The sequence below is a fragment of the Schistocerca americana genome, chromosome 4 (genome assembly GCF_021461395.2).
Source record: "Schistocerca americana isolate TAMUIC-IGC-003095 chromosome 4, iqSchAmer2.1, whole genome shotgun sequence".
Lineage (NCBI taxonomy): Eukaryota > Metazoa > Arthropoda > Insecta > Orthoptera > Acrididae > Schistocerca > Schistocerca americana.
Window position 1 is genome coordinate 228,446,698 of NC_060122.1, and position 18,946 is coordinate 228,465,643.

An 18,946-nucleotide genomic window follows, 5' to 3' on the forward strand; every position below is an offset into this window, starting at 1 on the left:
AATTGTCATTTTTTTACGAAAAATACACGTCTTTTTGTTTGTAATTACATATTTTACGCAAAATTGCAGTTTTACATTGCAAATATAAATCCTTGATCATCGATAATTCATAAAAGATTATTAATAAAGGTCACTTAAATTAATAAAACATAAATTAATTTTTTGCGACAAAAATCAAATACTCTTTATTTGGGTCATGCCCATTGTTTTATACCTCAGATTCAGTCCCACAGTCTCCAAAGTGGCCGTAGAAACACGAAAGATAATAATTTTCACAGAAATGAACATACCATACAAATGCTACACTTTTACAATTGCCACCTTACCATTGCAATACGAACACCACAGAGCTGATCCGGAGCCAAGTTAAGGGACTTGTCGCGAGAAATATCAAGACTTTTATCTGCCAGATGTCCTGAAACTAATACACGAAGCTCTGTCACACATCACTGCCGAACACTGGCGGGATACAGAACAGTAGGCCACCTTAGAGATTACCAGACGACTGACTGTAATACAATCAGTGGCTTCAATATTTAGCTGTACGGTAAAATCCCTGAATATGCTTTTGCATCAAACATTACTCGCTCAGAAAAATTACCTTGTGTTTACATTAGGAATTTTCACACTCTTCTTTTTAATTACAGTGGTATGTTAGCTAAGAACGAGAGCATGTTATGCTTTCCGTCTGGTCCGTTAAAAAGTATGCGGTATTATTGGTGTTTTGTCGAATATATTTTCATTCTCCTTTAAAGTTAAATGTCATTCGACGCTATATTGCTTCTCTGCTCGACTCTTTTTACGTCTTAAATTCATCGGTTTGTTAGCGGTTTAGGTCACCAACACCACCACGCGTTGGCCGGACCTGTTGCGCGAGTAACTACCCCGCAATGCCGTGAGGATTACCTCGCACATGAAATCCAAGGCCAATCCATCACTTTAAGTTCCAGCCCACCAGCCAATCGCGAAATGCAGGAGTAGCACTTCGGCGCTTAGCGTGCCACAAGACGGGTTTAGTTTACTCGTCCATTCATGCAGTGTGAAGCGGACTGAAACTGTTCCCATCACTACAGGTTAGTTGGACCAGCTGGCTGGCCAGTGCTGTCCATGTTTAATGCGCCGGTAAAACTGTTTTCCCGAATTATCGATTAGTCGATATGCACAGTATAGTGTGTGTTCTTTTTATCATACTTGACTGTACTCGAGACAGCTTGGCTTCCGCTCCACGTGAAACGAAATCCAACGAGATCCAACGAGATTCCAACAAACGTGGAAGAATAGACGATGTTATGTCGACATCAGGTTTATTCTAATGATGAATTCACTATAGGTGGGATAAACACTAGGGAAAAAAGAAGTCTTTGCAATACACAGCGTTAGTGCACTATTCGTTCTTTATTAGGAATCACTTTGAAAAATGGCTACAATTCTTGTTTGTTTTTGCTGCTGGACAGATCCTTTTTAATTTTCGGGTTTCCATACGACGAGTTAGTGAGCTGTCCTTGTAAACGAGACCAAACCGGTGCTCACCTCCGCTACTTACCTTAAGAACACCTGGTGTTCATTATTGTGCACCAAACATTGTCTCAAATTTTAAGCAATAGTTTCCAGGCTCAGTGTGTATTTCGCTTTCTTCGTTAATTTTCTAGTCAGATATGGTCCTTACTAACATTCTCAGCCTTGGGCGTTTTATACAGATTTGCTACACGGTTTCATAAGAGGTTTAATTGTTTTTTTTTTCTTGTGAATTGACTATAATGAGGTTTCAGTTGCAGCATGCTTGAGTTTCTTAATCATATAAAAATTGCATAAAAACGCTGTTCCTTAATGAACTACCTGTACATTCTGCAAACCAGTCTCTCTCCACAACAGCTACAGTTGCACATCGCTGAAGGAAAGCAGAATTTAAATACTTTGAACGACTACACACTCGTAAGCATAAGGAACTGCACTGACGACTCGACTTTCAGTTATAAATTTATCCTTAACGCAGTGTGATCAACACACCATTTCGTAATGTTAACCTAAGTATCTTTGGCAACTTGTGCAGTCTCCGGGTATCAGACGCAAAACCGTGCCTCCGTGTGCACCATCAGACCCACTTGCTACGAGTCAAAAATTTGCAGATGTCTATCGAAGCCGTAACACCATTCCAGTTCTGCGCGGTGTCACAGCTAAGTGGACTAAGCGGAGCAGAGACAAGCGTCCCTCGTGTTGGCAAATATCCATCGCAGATACGGCGCCACACGGGTATACAAAGATGGCCCGTTGATGTTCTCACCACACTCGTTAGCCGACGCCAGGACACCTGGAACAACATGTGACACAGATTTTACTTACAGAAAGCAATGAGCTACAACAAATACACAGTCCGATGAGTCGTGTAAGGCATGTACACCCCTAGCAGCAAAGTCGCTCGACATTGTATGCCGACATTTCCGATACATCGTATCGTGACAGTCGCTATACAAAGTCCCCCGTCCACACCGTCGGAGTCAGTTACACTGCAGTTAGTAGAGCGCAATGTCCCAAGAAATTGCTCTCAGTCCCTAATTTGTGCTTAATTAATTTAATATTATTAGAAAAGAAAAACAAATAAGCGTAAACTTTACTGGGAAGAAATCTATTTTCGCGGTACGTTACTCTTATTATGAATCTTCTCGAACACTAGATGGTATGCGTTTCAAGCACTTTTTAAGAATGTGGCTTCCGATTCCGAAACCCAGATCCAGAGTGTTTCTGAAAAGATTTCGAAAGTTTCCGCTGTATTTAGGTAACCATTCCAGCCTCGGTCAGGCTAGCTGTCACACTCCGGTTTCTTGCCAATTCTGAATCTTTCACCTGCGTGATGTGTATAATTATAATTTCAAAACAACAACCTTATGTTACATCCCAGGGACCTACAAAAAAGTAATTACTTCGCTGATTTGCTTTGTATAGGTAAGAAACAATACCATTTTTCGCTTTATTTTATTTTGTTAGTTAGTAAAACTTTATCATCTACATTTATGTTTATTACTTAAATTTGTCTATAAAACAACGTCCCATGTTACATCCCAGACACCTATGAAAAAATAATTACTTCGCTAATATGCTTTGTATACATAAGAAATAATATTTTTGACGCTACATTTTATTTTAGTAGTGATTTTTTAATGAGTACATCTTTACCACCTACATTTACGTTTCTTACTTAAATTTGACTAACAGTAATTGTACGCTTTGGTTATGGGTGGTCTCTGAATTTTGGACGAGCGTTTCACAATGTTGCGATGTGTACACTTTGGTTATGAGTGGTCATTGAATTTTGAACGAGAGCTTGACAGAGTTGTCATGTACAAAGAAAGCAGGAGCCAGAAGAAATTGTTTGATTTCTATATGTGGTAACGGATGTTGACTGCAAGGAATGGATTGGAGATTGTGTGGTATTCTGCACATCCGAATTCGCTATCCTTCCACAAAATCCCTTTTCTCATTTCAGAAGAACGTCATCAATTACTCACTGGGCCAATGAAATTTCCTATCTGCTCTCTTCCATTGTTTCTTAAGTTATTCGCAATATGCTCTCCGTAAACTGCAAATTCATCTCTACTTAGAACTGCCTCTGTCATGTCCTTCATGTAATTTATGGACTGCATGGCGATAAAATCTTAATATTCGTTCTATAGGGCACTGGCGGCTTTCTGAAGTGGAAACTGACTAGGAAAACGTACAGACTTCAATACGTCATACAACACTGTCTCATATTCCCCGTTTCGATGGGAAAACTGAGACCTGCGACTTAAGTATGGCAAATGTCGCGTAACAGCCCTGAAACTTGCCCCACAACTCGTGCTCCCCGACTTTGTTGCTGAGTGTGTGCTCGGTTTCATCTGCTTCTACATCTACATCTGCACAGGTACTCTGCAAGCCTCCGGATGAGCCCTAATTTCTCGTATCTTATCTTTGTGATCCTACGCGCAGTGTATGTTGGCGGCAGCAGAACCGTTTGGTAGTCAGCTTCAAATGCCCGTTTTCTAAATTTTCTCACTAGCGTTTCTCAAAAAGAACGTCGCCTTCCTTACAGGGGTTCCCATTTGAGTTCCCGAATCATGTCAGTAACACTTGTTGTTCGAACCGACCAGTAACAAATCTAGAAGCCCGCCTCTGAATTACTTCCATGTCTTCCTTCAATCCCACCTGGTACGGATCCCAGCCACTCGAACCATACTCAAGAATAGGTCGCACCAGCGTCCAACATGCGGTCTCTTACACAAGTGAAACATTCTTTCCTAAAATTCTACCTATAAACCGAATTCGACCATTTGTCTTATCTACCACAGTTATCACATGCTCGTTCCATTTCATATCGCTTTGCAATGTTATGCCTATATATTTAAACGACTTGACTGTGACACATAGCACACTAGTAATGCGGTATCGGAACGTTAAAGGTTTTTTTTTCTACCCATCCGCATTATCTTACATTTTTCCACGTTAAGAGCTAGCTATCATTCATCACACCAACTAGAAATTTTGTCTAAATCGTCTTGTGTCTTCCTACAATCACTCAACTTCGATCCCTTACCGTACACCACAGCATCATCACCAAATAATCACATATTGGTGCCCAACCTGTCCGCCAAATCGTTTATGTATGTCGAGAACAAAGGTGGAGCACTCCTGAGGATACCCTTGTCTCTGATGACACCCGCCTTCGCGGAAAACATACTGGGTTATGTTACTTACGAAGTCTTCGAGCCATTCGCATACGTGTAAACTTATTCCATATGCTTGTACCTTCGTTAACAGCCTGCAATGGAGCCCCGTGCCAAACGCCTTTCGTAAATCTAGAAAAAAACGGTATCTGCTTGTTGCTCTTCATCCATAGTTCACTGCATATCATGTGACATAAGGGCAAGCTGCGTTTCCCATGAGCGATGTTTCCTAAAACCATGTTTATTCGTAGACGTTAGCTTCTCAATCAAGGATTCTGCAGAAAACCGAAGTTAGGGATATTGGTCTGTAATTTTGCGGGTCCGTTCTTTTTTCCTTCTTATATACTGGAGTCACCTGCGCCTTTTTTCTGATGCTTGGGACTTTGTGCTGGGCGAGAGATTCACGATAAATGCGGCCTAGGTAACGGTCCAAAATCGAACTGGGATTCCATCCGCACCTGGTGATTTATTTGCTTTCAAATCTTTCAGTTGTTTCTCCACACCAGGAATGCATCTTACTATGTCGTTCATACGGGAGACTGTCCGATGGTCAAACGGCGGTATGTTTTTACGATTATCCTGTGTGAAATTTAAAACTTCGGCTTTAGTTTCGCTATCTTCACCAAACTGGTCAACAAGGGACTAAATGGAAGTCCTAGATCCGCTTAGCGATCTAACATAGAACCAGAATTTTCTCGAATTCTCTGCCAGGTCTTTTGCTAAAGTGTAACGGTGGTAGTTATTGTACGCTTCCCGCATATGTCTTTTCACAAACGCATGAATCTCTGTTAATCTTTACTTGTTGTCATTTGTGGGTTCTGTTTCTAACCGAGAGTGCAACAGCCTCCGCTTTCTCAGAATCTTCGAATTTCATTATTGAACCAGTGTGGATCTTTTCCACCTTTTATTCACTTATTAGGCAAATAACTCTCCAGATTATGGTTTATAATCTGATTAAACTTTGCCTATAATTCCTCTGTGTCCATCTTACTGGAACTAAGTGATGTCAATTCACTGTCTAAGTGAGATACTAACAATTACTTATCTACCCAATGTAAAGAACCAGTCTTCTAGTCTTCTTGACTGATTTATTAACTTTCGTAATCATAGTTGCCATAGTGACTCATGATCGCTAATCCATATTTACATTACGTGTGGGCTGCCGAGCTGGCTGCTCAAGACAGTTTTCAGAAAACGTGATCAGCCGGCCGATGCGGCCGAGCGGTTCTAAGCGCTCCAGTCTGGAACCGCGCGACCGCTACGGTCGCAGGTTCGAATCCTGCCTGAGGCATGGATGTGTGTGATGTCCTTAGGGTAGTTAGGTTTAAGTAGTTCTAAGTTCTAGGGGACTGATGACCTCATGAATCCACAGACATCCCAGTCTACGTTCGGTAGGCTAGCAATGCATGATGGCCGCGCCGGATTAGCCGAGCGGTCTAAGGCGCTGCAGTCATGGACTGTGTGGCTGATACTGGCGGAGGTTCGAGTCCTCCCTCGGGCATGGGTGTGTGTATTTGTCCTTAGGATGATTTAGGTTAAGTAGTGTGTAAGCTTAGGGACTGATGACCTTAGCAGTTAAGTCCCATAAGATTTCTCACATATTTGAACAATGCATGATCTTGGTGTTTACGCGCTGCTGATTGTAGACTTTCTTTAAATGACTCTAGAACTGTCACAGAGGAATCGAGTGTCCGGTAAAAACATCCAGCAATCAACTTGGTTTCACGTACACGTGTTATACACGACCAAATAACTTCATTGCCACACTCAACTTCGACCTCAATAGAGGCAACGTTTTTGTCAACTTCAATGAACACTTACCCCTTACGGTCCCTAATCTGTCCTCGCGATATACTTTCCACGACTCGCTAAATATCCCAGAGCTTTCCACTTCAGGTTTCAGCCAGCTCTCGGTCCCAAGAATAATTTGAGCGTGGGAACACTCCAAGAGGGCAGTAAATTTGATAAATTTATTACGACTACTTCGACAGTTCACTAACAAAATTTTGACGGTCGAAATGTCTTTACTCTCAATGTTGTCTGATTTCCCTTGCTGCATATGACTGGCCATGGGCCATAAATGACAGGAGTGAATGACGGTTGCGGAGATGTAGACGTACGAACAGACGTGCAAATGTTGAGCAACTGACCGCCCAGACGAACCAAGGGGCTACCAAGAGTGTCTCCTCAACGACCGTTCAGCGAACGTTGTTGCGTATGGTTCGTTGGAGTGGGCGACAATTTGGCTTTTCAGATAAATGACATTTTATGCTCCACCGGACAGATGGCCTTTGGCGTATACGGTCTTGCAACATTCGTCGGAAGGATCAAGGCTGTAGGAAGGAGCGTTATGATCTGGGGAATTTTCTCGTGGCATCATCTGGGTGATGTCTGCCCCTGGTAGCTGAATGGTCAGCTCGACAGAATGTCAATCCCAAGTGCCCGGGTTCGATTCCCGGCTTGGTTGGAGATTTTCTCCTCTCATTGACTGGGTGCTGTGTTGTCCTCATCATCATCATTTCATCCCCATCGACGCGCAAGTCGCCGAAGTGGCCCTAGTCACACGACATTTGCATTTATTTATCTGGGTGATCTCCTTATTCTGAAAAGCACAATGGATCAACACAAGTATGCATCTATCTTTGTTGGCCATGTCCACCCATACATCTAATTTATTTTCCTCGGCAGGATGGCTTATACCAGAAGCACAATGTAACACGTCACACGTCTCGCAGCGTACACGCATAGTTCGAATAGTATCCGCAAGAGTGCCCGGAGGTCAGTTTGTAACCATCGTTTGTGATCCTACACATTCCTTCACACTAAAAACATATAATCTGGCCTTCTTCCGCCACTGATGTTCTTTCCACAGGCATGCTATTCTGAATTTTTTCCATCCCACCTGAGAGCAACCTCTCACCCACTCTGTCTGTACTATGGGGGTTCTTCTCGCCCAGCATCAAAAACCGTTGCTGCCATACTCTGCTCTCTCTCTCTCAGGGCAGAATATGTTCACCCCTGCAGAACACAGCAAGTCTCTTCCCAATCTCTCCATAGCTGATAGCGGCTTCTGAAGACGCATGGCCCACTTCTTCTGTCAGTACTCAGCCCTAATTAACTCCTATGTATGCAGTACTACAGAAACTGTTAATAAGTCGTGCTAGTAAGTATCATCCGATGAAATGATTAACAATCCGACTGTGCACCATAAACAGTGAAGTAATATAAATATTTTCAGCGAGAATGTTAAATAAATGGTGACAAAATCTTGCCGAGTTACAGCGTATTTGCCTTAGCTAAAATATTTATATATACTAATGGGAAGTGAGAAAAAGTTATCAATGAGTAATTGATCCACATAACTGAATTCACGTTATATACAGCATATACTGATGAGCCAGAACATTATCACCACTGCCAACTGCGAGACTTAATGCCACCTGGTTCGTATCAGCGACATGACGTGGTAAAGACACTGTATGAACAGTGCAGAGATGCACTTTATCATTCTAGTGATGACACAGGCTGCAAACGGGGAAATCCACTAGCATAAGGAACTTTGACAAATGATGGATTGTTGTCGCCTGGTGCCTGCGAACGAGCGTCTCAGAAGCGGCGAATGTTGTCGACTGTTCGCGTGCTACTGTCGTGGTCTGGTTGAACGAAAATGGAACTGCGAGTAGGCGACAAGGTATTGGACGTGCTCGACTCATCACAGAACATGAATGTCAGAGACTTGACTTACCCACTCTGTAAAGCAGTATAATCAGCTGACCTGTGGCAGATCTAATGACAGATTACAATGCTGTTGTGGGCACATATGCTTTGGAGCACACCGTTCAAGCCGTATGGTGAACATGGGGCTCCACAGCAGACAACCCTTACGTATTCCCGTGTTGAACCAGCGATATCATCAACTATGATTGCTGTAGGCGGAGGATCATCGAGACAGGATCTTGGATCAATGCAATCAAGCCGTCTGGTCGGGCGAATCGCGTTTCTTGTTACAGTGTGTCGACGGTTCATGTGTGAACACTGCAGCATCCACCTGAACTGCTGCCTGTAACATGCAACACGTCACGGACGCAGGCTGATGAAGGCCTATTTGCTATTTTTTACCTAGGCTTCCGTGGGACATGTGGAATAATCGAAGACACCATGACGGCTGTGGATTACGTGAAGGTCATTGCTGACCACCTGCATCCCTTCATGCTTGATGTGCTCCCTAAAGGAGATGGCATATTCCAGCAGGATAACTGTCCGTGTCACAGTGCCAGAAACTTACAACAGCTCCGATACAAGTAAGTTTGTATAGCCTGTTCCTAAAATCAGCCAGGCAATCACGGACAGAAATGATAATAAATATTGGAAGACATTTCCGAAGTTATGTTCCTGGCTACTTCCGGCTGTTGTTGCCAAAGATGTAGCCAGAGATGGACACCGAACCAGACGCCATCTCATCATGTCTTAAACATGCTCAGTGAGCAATACCTCTGGCAATGGTGATGCCTCGTAAGGATGTCGTTTATCATGGAGACGGTGGAACGTGCAGGCACTTCACACTTTGCAAAATGAGTATTGTCGTCCCATAGAAGAGCACTACCTATTTTTGGTGTTTAATCACATTATCCTAAAGTCGCGATGATCTACAGCTTTGAGTCACTGGTCGGAAGTTATGGTGTCACACTCCACACAGTTGTACTTCAACAATTTTACTAACACAATCAGTTTCAGTCAGATTACAAACGATTAAGTGGTACACATATTTACAGAGTTGAATTTTAACGCATTTTCTTAATAACACAATTAGTCCATCGCAGGAATGTAATTCATATGATGACTTTTGTATAAGCTAATGAGTTGCGATTGAAATGTTAGCTCTGCATACATGAAGATGGTCTGTAATCGCTAATGACTTACGATTGATTTGTTAACTCTGTATACATGACTATGGTCTGTAATCTGACTGAAACTGGTTGTATTATTAATTATTAACTTACAGTTGCGTGAGACGTAAATGGTTTTTGACAAGCTTGTTTCCTTTTTTGTTCTTGCGTCTGCATCGCAGTAGTGCTTTGAATATATTCTCAGTTGTAATAAGTGTTATCTGTCGAGCTGAGACGTCTTGCTTTTACGAGAGACACAATAGCCGAGGCACTATTCATTTGTGTAATGTTTTCCGTAGTGAGCATATATCGAAAACTGTCCTTGCAAATATCGTTTTTAGCTATTCAAATTTAGAAAGACGCTTTATCTTTTGCTTACTATTGTATGAAGCAAAGCTTCAAATTTCCCAACAGACCTCATATTCTGGGTTGGGACTCCAATCACACAGTTGTCTTTTGGGGTCAATGCTTTTGCTAATTGGATTATTTAGGCGCAACTCACTACACGCCCTCGCTGATTTAATTCTGCCATTACTTTCAAGGTTACACACTAGTTCTTCTCAATTCCTCCTAGACTAAAGCTTCTAAAAGACAGAGTGAAAGATTGATTTTGAAAACAACTTTGTAACCTCAGGAAATAGGTATTGCTTCGGCATAATCTTTTCAAAGGAATGCTTTCAATCAAAATTCGATGCTCATAGATGTTTAGGAACGCACACTCAATCTCTTTTCCGTGTGTCACATTCTGTTACTACGCGTATTTTTGTCTGACGATTCGTGGTACGCAAGTCATCTTGTATATGGATAAGATAAACCTAAGTAGTCACAACTGGACGCACACGGAAATTTCCTTCTAGCTGCAATGTTCGCATTTTCGTCTAAATATTCCTCGCCAAAATAAGCGTCAATTCCGTAATCTTACTTCCGCAGCCGCAGGGAATGTAGTGCCGCAGTGCAGTACACTTACCAATCTGTTGGTAGACTCCTTGCAAGGTGCGAAACAGAAGCGGCCCCCCAGCGTCTCCCTGTAAAGTAACAGCAACATGGAGTATTAGGCTTAATAGCTACTGAGAGGAAGTAAGTCTCTGTTAAAACAGTTATAGATTGCTGCTGGAACACACTTTATAATGAGAATAATAATTTATGAAAGCAAAGCGATCGTCATTAAATCCTACGACCTGAACCTGCGGTTTATCCGCGTGGCCACTAACTAACTAAAGATTGAACATCCGTATTAAATCAAAGGTTCTTCTGATAAGTAGCATTATAGTGTCACACAGATAATTAAGAGTAAGCTAATTAGAATGCTAAAGTACTAGAATATACCAGTTTCGTCCCGAGTTGCTATTGTTTACAATTATTACAAAGGTGTTTTGGCTCTGAGCACTATGGGACTTAACATCTATGGTCATCAGTCCCCTAGACCTTAGAACTACATAAACCTAACTAACCTAAGGACATCACACAACACCCAGTCATCACGAGGCAGAGAAAATCCCTGGCCCCGCCGGGAATCGAACGCGTGAACCCGGGCGCGGGAAGCGAGAACGCTACCGCACGACCACGAGCTGCGGACCAAAGGTGTTTTCTCCTCTTCAAATCTCATATGCAGAGACTTAGATATCATTTCTTTCTGGCACTTCAATGAGCTCCAAGCACCCGTAAATCTTTCTCTAGCTTTGAGGAGAAAATCTGAAACATAAATTACGGAAAATAATTTTTTCCTGGAATTTTGGAATGGATCTAACCGTGAAGGTTTCAGTTTCTTCTTTGGCAGCTCTTGAACAGTCCAGACATATTTCATCATGTGAGTTTCATCACTTCTTAATTATTGGAACCGTCTATGATTTCCTTTCTTTATAAGTATAGAATGCTACGAAAGACAATATTGTCAATACAAAGCGCTATTGAAGACTTACATTCTAATTCCACTGAAACAAAGTACGATTCATGTTCAATGCAAAGACATCGTAGAATATCATCAAATCTCCTGCCTGAGAGATAATGCGCAGCTATTACTGAAGAATATCGTTCAACAATTTACACACAGAAATGTGTGTGCTGTACAGCCAGAGCCGGCCGAAGTGGCCGTGCGGTTAAAAGCGCTGCAGTCTGGAACCGCAAGACCGCTACGGTCGCAGGTTCGAATCCTGCCTCGGGCATGGATGTTTGTGATGTCCTTAGGTTAGTTAGGTTTAACTAGTTCTAAGTTCTAGGGGACTAATGACCTCAGCAGTTGAGTCCCATAGTGCTCAGAGCCATTTTTTTTTGTACAGCCAGAAATGCCTGTAGCTTCTCTGACGTATCTAGACATAGGAATAACACTGCCGTATCAGCGTATACGAGTATTTCGTTTCAAAAAATCGTAGTCTAACAAGCTGAAACATCAGTACGTACATTTACCTGTAGCTCAAAAGAAGCAACGTATTACCTGCGAATGGTCGTTTCATATGACTACTACACGCAGAGTAAATTCTGCAGAAAAAGGTGACTGTGTTACAAGGAATAATAAATGCGACTAAGCGACACCTGCAGTTGATAAACATTGCTATCCCGCTCTTCGTAGCTAGTGCTAATGCTTCAGGTATAGGCTACCAATAGAGATAGTACAGACTGCTTGTACACGAAGGTATTTTACGCATCTAAATGACGAATGTCTGTGGCTGGCCAGATCTCAATGGAGGAAAGAAGACTGCGCAAATGCGAGACGGAAGTCCTGTTTTCTCCGATTGTCTAAAATGGTTCAGATGGGTCTGAGCACTATGGGACTTCTGAGGTCATCAGTCTCCTAGAACTTAGAACTACTTAAACCTAACTAACCTAAGGGCATCACACACAGCCATACTCGAGGCAGGATTCTAACCTGCGACCGTAGTGCCTAGAACCGCACGGCCACACCGGCCGGTTCCGATTGTCTGCGGTAACTACTGAATAACCTTTATGTCCTAGAAAATAGTTCCAGATCAGTGGACAAACCTCGAGACACCGTCGGATCACAATTCGGTGTCAGACCTGGGTTATCTGTGATCCCCACTGGCGACAGGAGGTGAGCAGCGCAATGAGTTTGCAAAAGTGAGAAACTGCACTGCCACTCCACCACTGCAGCAACTCACATCGGCCATCAACGCAGCTTCTAGGTATTCACAAAGGAACTCGCTATGATCATGATTCATAGCTATATCTACGGGTGAAAGTTACAAGTGGAGCCAGCTCTTCAGATTTCGGAAACAAGTAAATGGATTAAAAATCATTATTGAACAAACTCAAACACTTGGTGTATGGCTCCACGTGGATGAACGTTTAAAAGTAACTAAATCAAGTGCTTTCCACAAACTAAGACTGTGAGCTCCACTAAGATGCAGCGGGTAACGGCCGTCAGGCATTAAGCCCGATGTATTAGAAAGCAGCACTAAAGAACAAGAGGATCTGGCATTAACGCAGGTGCAGTATCCAGGAAAGGTAAGGAGGGTTTTACAAGGCATTGATCCATACGTCAACATGCATACGTTCCATACAGACGGAAACAAGGCAACTGTGGTCAGTGACCACTGAAGAGACCGGTTTTCAGGACTGTCCTTCGCAATGGTGCAAGTGATTACGGAAATGTGGACGCTAAGAAGTTACTGTGAATCGATTGTCACACTACAATTGCTGCTATCGCACTGCTCTTTGTCCAAAGAAGCGAGCAGATAATGGCTGTTGACGTCTACGCCATAGGAACCGAGCAGTAATGGCTATTTACCGGGGCATTTGAGGACGGATCCGGTAGTGGTGACAACTTTCCATTGTTTAGATCAGTGGTCATCTAACTTGTATCCTGAAGAGCCAATAACGACATTGCGAGGCGGCGCCTCAAGCCGCATATATACCGATATTGATACTAACTGGTAACATACACAAATTACTATTATCAGGTTAGATTCCATGGGAAAGCAGCTGTGCCCGGCGACAGTATTTTAGGTAGCAAAGGGTACAGCAATCAGTCGCGAATACTGTTTATTCCACATCGGGGTTACAGTCACAGTGTTGTTGTTGTCATCTTCAGTGCAGTATATATAAGTTAAAACAGTACAACCACTTAAATCATATATGGACATAGTATCAACCGGACTATTCACGTTAAAGGTTATGTTCACGTTCATACTCAATCTTTGACATGCATAGTCCAGTTGGGACTATCTGCAGCCGGCCAGAGTGGCCGAGCGGTTCTGGGCGCTACAGTCTGGGACCGCGCGACCGCTACGGTCGCAGGTTCGAATCCTGCCTCGGGCATGGATGTGTCTGATGTCCTTAGGTTAGCTAGGTTTCAGTAGCTCTAAGTTCTAGGGGACTTATGACCACAGCAGTTGAGCCCCATAGTGCTCGGAGCCATTTGAACCATTTGACTATCTGCATTTTTATTTTTTAAGTTACACTACTGGCCATTAAAATTGCTACACCACGAAGATGACGTGCTACAGACGCGAAATTTAACCAACAGGAAGAAGATGCTGTGATATGCAAATAATTAGCTTTTCAGAGCATTCACACAAGGTTGGCGCCGGTAGCGACACCTACAACTTGCTGACATGAGGAAAGTTTTCAATCGATTTCTGATACACAAACAGCTGTTGACCGGCGTTGCCTGGTGAAACGTTGTAGTAATGCCTCGTGTAAGGGGGAGAAATGCGTACCATCACGTTTCCGACTTTGATAAAGGTCGGATTGTAGCCTATCGCGACTGCGGTTTATCGTATCGCGACATTGCTGCTCGCGTCGGTCGAGATCCAATGACTGTTAGCAGAATATGGAATCGGTGGGTTCAGGAGGGTAATACGGAAAGCCGTGCTGGATGCCAACGGACTCGTATCACTAGCAGTCGAGATGACAGTCATCTTTTCCGCATGGCTGTAACGGATCGTGCAGCCACGTCTCGATCCCTGAGTCTACAGATGGGGACGTTTGCAAGACAACAACCATCTGCACGAACAGTTCGACGACGTTTGCAGCAGCATGGACTATCTATCAGCTCGGAGACCGTGGCTGCCGTTACCCTTGACTCTGCATCACAGACAGGAGCGCCTGCGATGGTGTACTCAACGACGAACTTGGGTAATGGCAAAACGTCATTTTTTCGGATGAATCCAGGTTCTGTTTACAGCATCGTGATGGTCGCATCCGTGTTTGGCGACATCGCGGTGAACGCACACTGGATGCGTGCATTCGTCATCGCCATACTGACGTATCACCCGGCGTGATGGTATGGGCTGCCATTGGTTACACGTCTCGGTCACCTCTTGTTCGCATTGACGGCACTTTGAACAGTGGACGCTACATTTCAGATGTGTCACGACCCGTAGTTCAAAAATGGCTCTGAGCACTATGGGACTTAACAGCTATGGTCATCAGTCCCCTAGAACTTAGAAGTACTTAAACCTAACTAACCTAAGGACATCACACAACACCCACTCATCACGAGGCAGAGAAAATCCCTGACCCCGCCGGGAATCGAACCCAGGAACCCGGACGCGGGAAGCGAGAACGGTACCGCACGTGAGCCGTGGCTCTACCCTTCATTCGATCCCTGCAAAACCCTACATTTCAGCAGGATAATGCACGACCGCATGTTGCAGGTCCTGTACGGGCTTTTCTGGATACAGAAAATGTTCGACTGCTGCCCTGGCCAGCACAATCTCCAGATCTCTCACCAATTGAAAATGGTAGTCGAGCAACTGGCTCGTCACAATACGCCAGTCACTACTCTTGATGAACTGTGGTATCGTGTTGAAGCTGCATGGGCAGCTGTACCTGTACACGCGATCCAGGCTCTGTTTGACTCAATTCCCAGGCGTATCAAGGCCGTTATTACGGCCAGAGGTGGTTGTTCTGGGTACTGATTTCTCAGGATCTATGCACCCAAATTACGTGAAAATGTAATCACATGTCAGTTCTAGTATAATATATTTGTCCAATGAATACCCGTTTATCATCTGCATTTCTTCTTGGTGTAGCAATTTTAATGGCTAGTAGTGTACATTTATTGCACGAAGACGGTCACACTGTGTAGCCATAGTAAAGTCGCGATAAGTTGGCCGCCGACCCCTCAAGTACTGACCGTTAAAAGTCGGCACTTCGTCTTGACTGCTCTCAGTTTCAAATTGCTGTGACTGTACTTGCCTGACAGTGTTGCAGTGTTGTCTTTGTGAGCGGATGATTGATTGATTAACAACAATAGATGTGCTTGTATTGAAATGCATTTGCAATGTGAGTTAGGATCACAAATGCTTACTAAATGCTTTGCATGTCATTTTTCTTCTGTTCATTGCTTTCTATTACAAAAGCCTTAATTTAACTTCATAGTCCTTGCTACAGAAATGAACAGCATTTGAAGATGACACTCTGTAGTGCGGATTCACAAATCCATATTACCCCTGTTGTAAAATTTGTACCATAGAGACTGATCGATACGAGTCGCCCACGCCTTTGAGTTGTCAGTAGGCTACTATTGCAGTGCAAATAAAGAAACACTGTCCCTCTCACGTCCTCTACCTTGCAGCCACTGCGCTAGGTATCCCTCTGCCCTGAGGAAGGCGGCAAAGTTCACTTAGCCCACGGCCGAGTTCACCAACGTGTTATAATTAAACACGTCTTAAAATATTAATGCCTCTGTATATATATGGGCTTTTTTACTAAACAGATAAACTACACTCTTAATAATCTGTCAACTTGATTTTATTTCTGATTCGGCCGTTAATTGTTAGATGCATATTAGCATAAAATAGGCTGGGAACCGCAAGCCCCATGAATACTTGATTCGGATCCCATGCGGCCCGCAGGCCGCAGTTTGACGTACACTCTTTTAGATGTACCGTAATGAATGTATAAAGGGGAAATTGTTGTGTACATAGTTCCACGTAGTCAGCGAGTACACAACTTTCCCACTAGAGGGCGCCCCGCTAAGCACAACAGTGCAGGCGCAGCGCACGTCCGTCTCCGCACTACGAGATGGCGCTGCCTTAGAGACAGACCAAATTCTGCTTCCGCCGATCCGTGTATTAATATGTAACGCAGCCAATGAGATTTCTGCTAACGTAGAACCTTTTCTCCTCGCGGATCACACTCGCGCAGTGATACCTGAACGCGCGAGGTATTATAATGAGTGTACAGACCTCCGATTAGTCAGTCGGCATTAGTCTGCACCAGTCTGTACCAGACTGCATTTGTCTGTACCAGTCTGTAGTCAAGTTTCGGTCTGCACCTAAGAAAATTATCATATTCCTGTACAGTCGTGGACAAAATGAGCGAGACCCCTCACCTTTTCGTTATGCTGATCTGCACAGCTTTAAAGTCTGCTACACAATATAACAGGCAAGGCGACGTAGTGCTACCAACATACAATGCACAGGCATGAAATTGAAAAACTATCCGAACTTGGTCAGACTGTTTTCAATCATCTGTAAGACTATACAAATGCTGATTAGTGTGTTAAACACAACACATAAATATAAGATATAAATGAAATGTGAAACTCTAGTTAGTTTGAACTGTATTAATAAAGAACGTCAACTTGTAGAGACAACACAACTGTTTTAGTAAAACAAAGTACCCCAGATCGTTACGAATTAGCAAAATATTATGCGCATTCGGCCGCGAAACGGTCTGTGTCATCGTTCAGACCAGTCATACTGGATCCTAACATAGAAGCTCACTTTTTTACGCCACCAAGGGACCGTATACCGCTGGAAGTGCGATACATTTCCGCTTATTATGTCTATTCGAGGTAAACGGGTTTTAAGAGTTGGGTAGACAGACGGACGGTCAAGAAAATAAGACTAGTAGGGTTCCACTTTTAACGATTTAGGTGACGAAATCCTAACAAAGAAAATAGCTACGACAGTTACTGAAGATGAGGGCTGCATAAAGAATTCCTCCTACTCCTTATTCGAAATGTTCTAGTTGCAGTCGATACATCAGCATATTAATCGTAGTTACACTTTCGAACCAAAACCCGTTTACAGGAAAGCAAATAAAGTCCATTTGCCTATACACGTGATAATTAAGATCCCAGTATTAATGCCAATGCGTTTTAGAAATGCGAGCATTCCCACTACTAGCAAGCTTAAGAAACACTTCGGCTAATGATCGTTTTCTCGCTGTGACGAGTCTAATGGAGAATTCGAAACACTGTAGAATACGTTTGGCGGCTATGTCGCCGTTTATTTCCTGGGGTGGTGCAGAATTGTAGTACTAAATTTACTCGCTAGTAACGGTATTTTGTTATTTCGATAAACATTCCGAATTATTGTCACATGAGCGGCGACATAAAGGTAGAAAATTCATGTTTTTGAATCTAGAAAGCTCTATGCAACAGAAACTGCAAATCATTTTGCCTTTTTCATTGCGAAATTGCTGGCTTATTCATGTCTGGGGTAATAATAGAGGGCTGTTTGCCTGGGTTGCCTGCTAGTGTAGTGAAAGGTGTTTCCTACTGCAAGGGAGGTCTGGTTTGTTTTCTGTTCTAATCTCGATGGAGACAGATAGACTACCAGTAAAGCAATTTTAAGAAATTCTCGGGCCCCCAATACGTTTTATTGCTACATTTATTCTGTACCGACTCCCTGTTGATATCAATATGAAACTCTTCTAGAATTTCATACTTGTTACCACCTACTTTTTTCCGCTTCTGTCAATAGTTGAGTTGACTTAAGTGTGGCACAGAAATATTTTTAACTGATTTTCGTTATGAATCTTCACGCTTTGCTAAATTTGCACACTTTTATGATAGGTCAGCAACAGTAATCCACTACGACTGGTCTGAACGTTGACACAGACCGTTCCGTGGCCGAATGCTCATAATATTTTGCTAATTGATAACTATCTGGGGTACTTTGTCTTATTAAAACAGTTATGTTATCTTGATAAGCTGAAATTCATGTTTATTAATACATTTCATACTAATTAGCGTTTATTCTTTCACTTATATATTATATTACGTATTGTGCATAACACACTAATCAGCATTGCCGGCCACTGTGGCCGAGCGGTTCTAGGCGCTTCAGTCCGGAACCGAGTGACTGTTACGGTCGCAGGTTCGAATGCTGCCTCGGGCATGGATGTGTGTGATGTCCTTAGGTTAGTTAAGTTTAAGTGGTTCTAAGTTCTAGGGGACTGTCGACCTCAGATGTTAAGTCCCATAGTACTCAGAGCCATTTGAACTAATCAGCATTAATGTAGTCTTACACATGATTGAAAACAGTCTAACAAAGTTCGGATAGTTTTTCAATTTCACGGCTGCACATGGTATGTTGGTCGCACTTCGTCGCCTTGCCGGTTATGCTGTGTAGCAGCCTTTAAAGCCGTGCGGATCAGCATAACGAAAAGGCG

At 43.1% G+C, this 18,946-nt stretch overlaps 1 protein-coding gene across 1 annotated transcript in view; it reads right to left on the bottom strand.

The window, feature by feature from the left end:
- Nucleotides 1-1,396: 1,396 nt before the first annotated feature.
- Nucleotides 1,397-18,946, bottom strand: part of LOC124613367 (prostasin-like) — a 159,292-nt gene continuing 141,742 nt past the window's right edge. The window contains exons 6-7 of the mRNA XM_047142067.1: nucleotides 10,551-10,608; nucleotides 1,397-2,308 (exon numbers count right to left, since the gene is read on the bottom strand). Of these exons, the coding sequence (XP_046998023.1) occupies nucleotides 2,184-2,308; nucleotides 10,551-10,608 (183 nt within the window). The 3' untranslated portion in view covers nucleotides 1,397-2,183. The remainder of the gene's footprint in view (nucleotides 2,309-10,550; nucleotides 10,609-18,946) is intronic.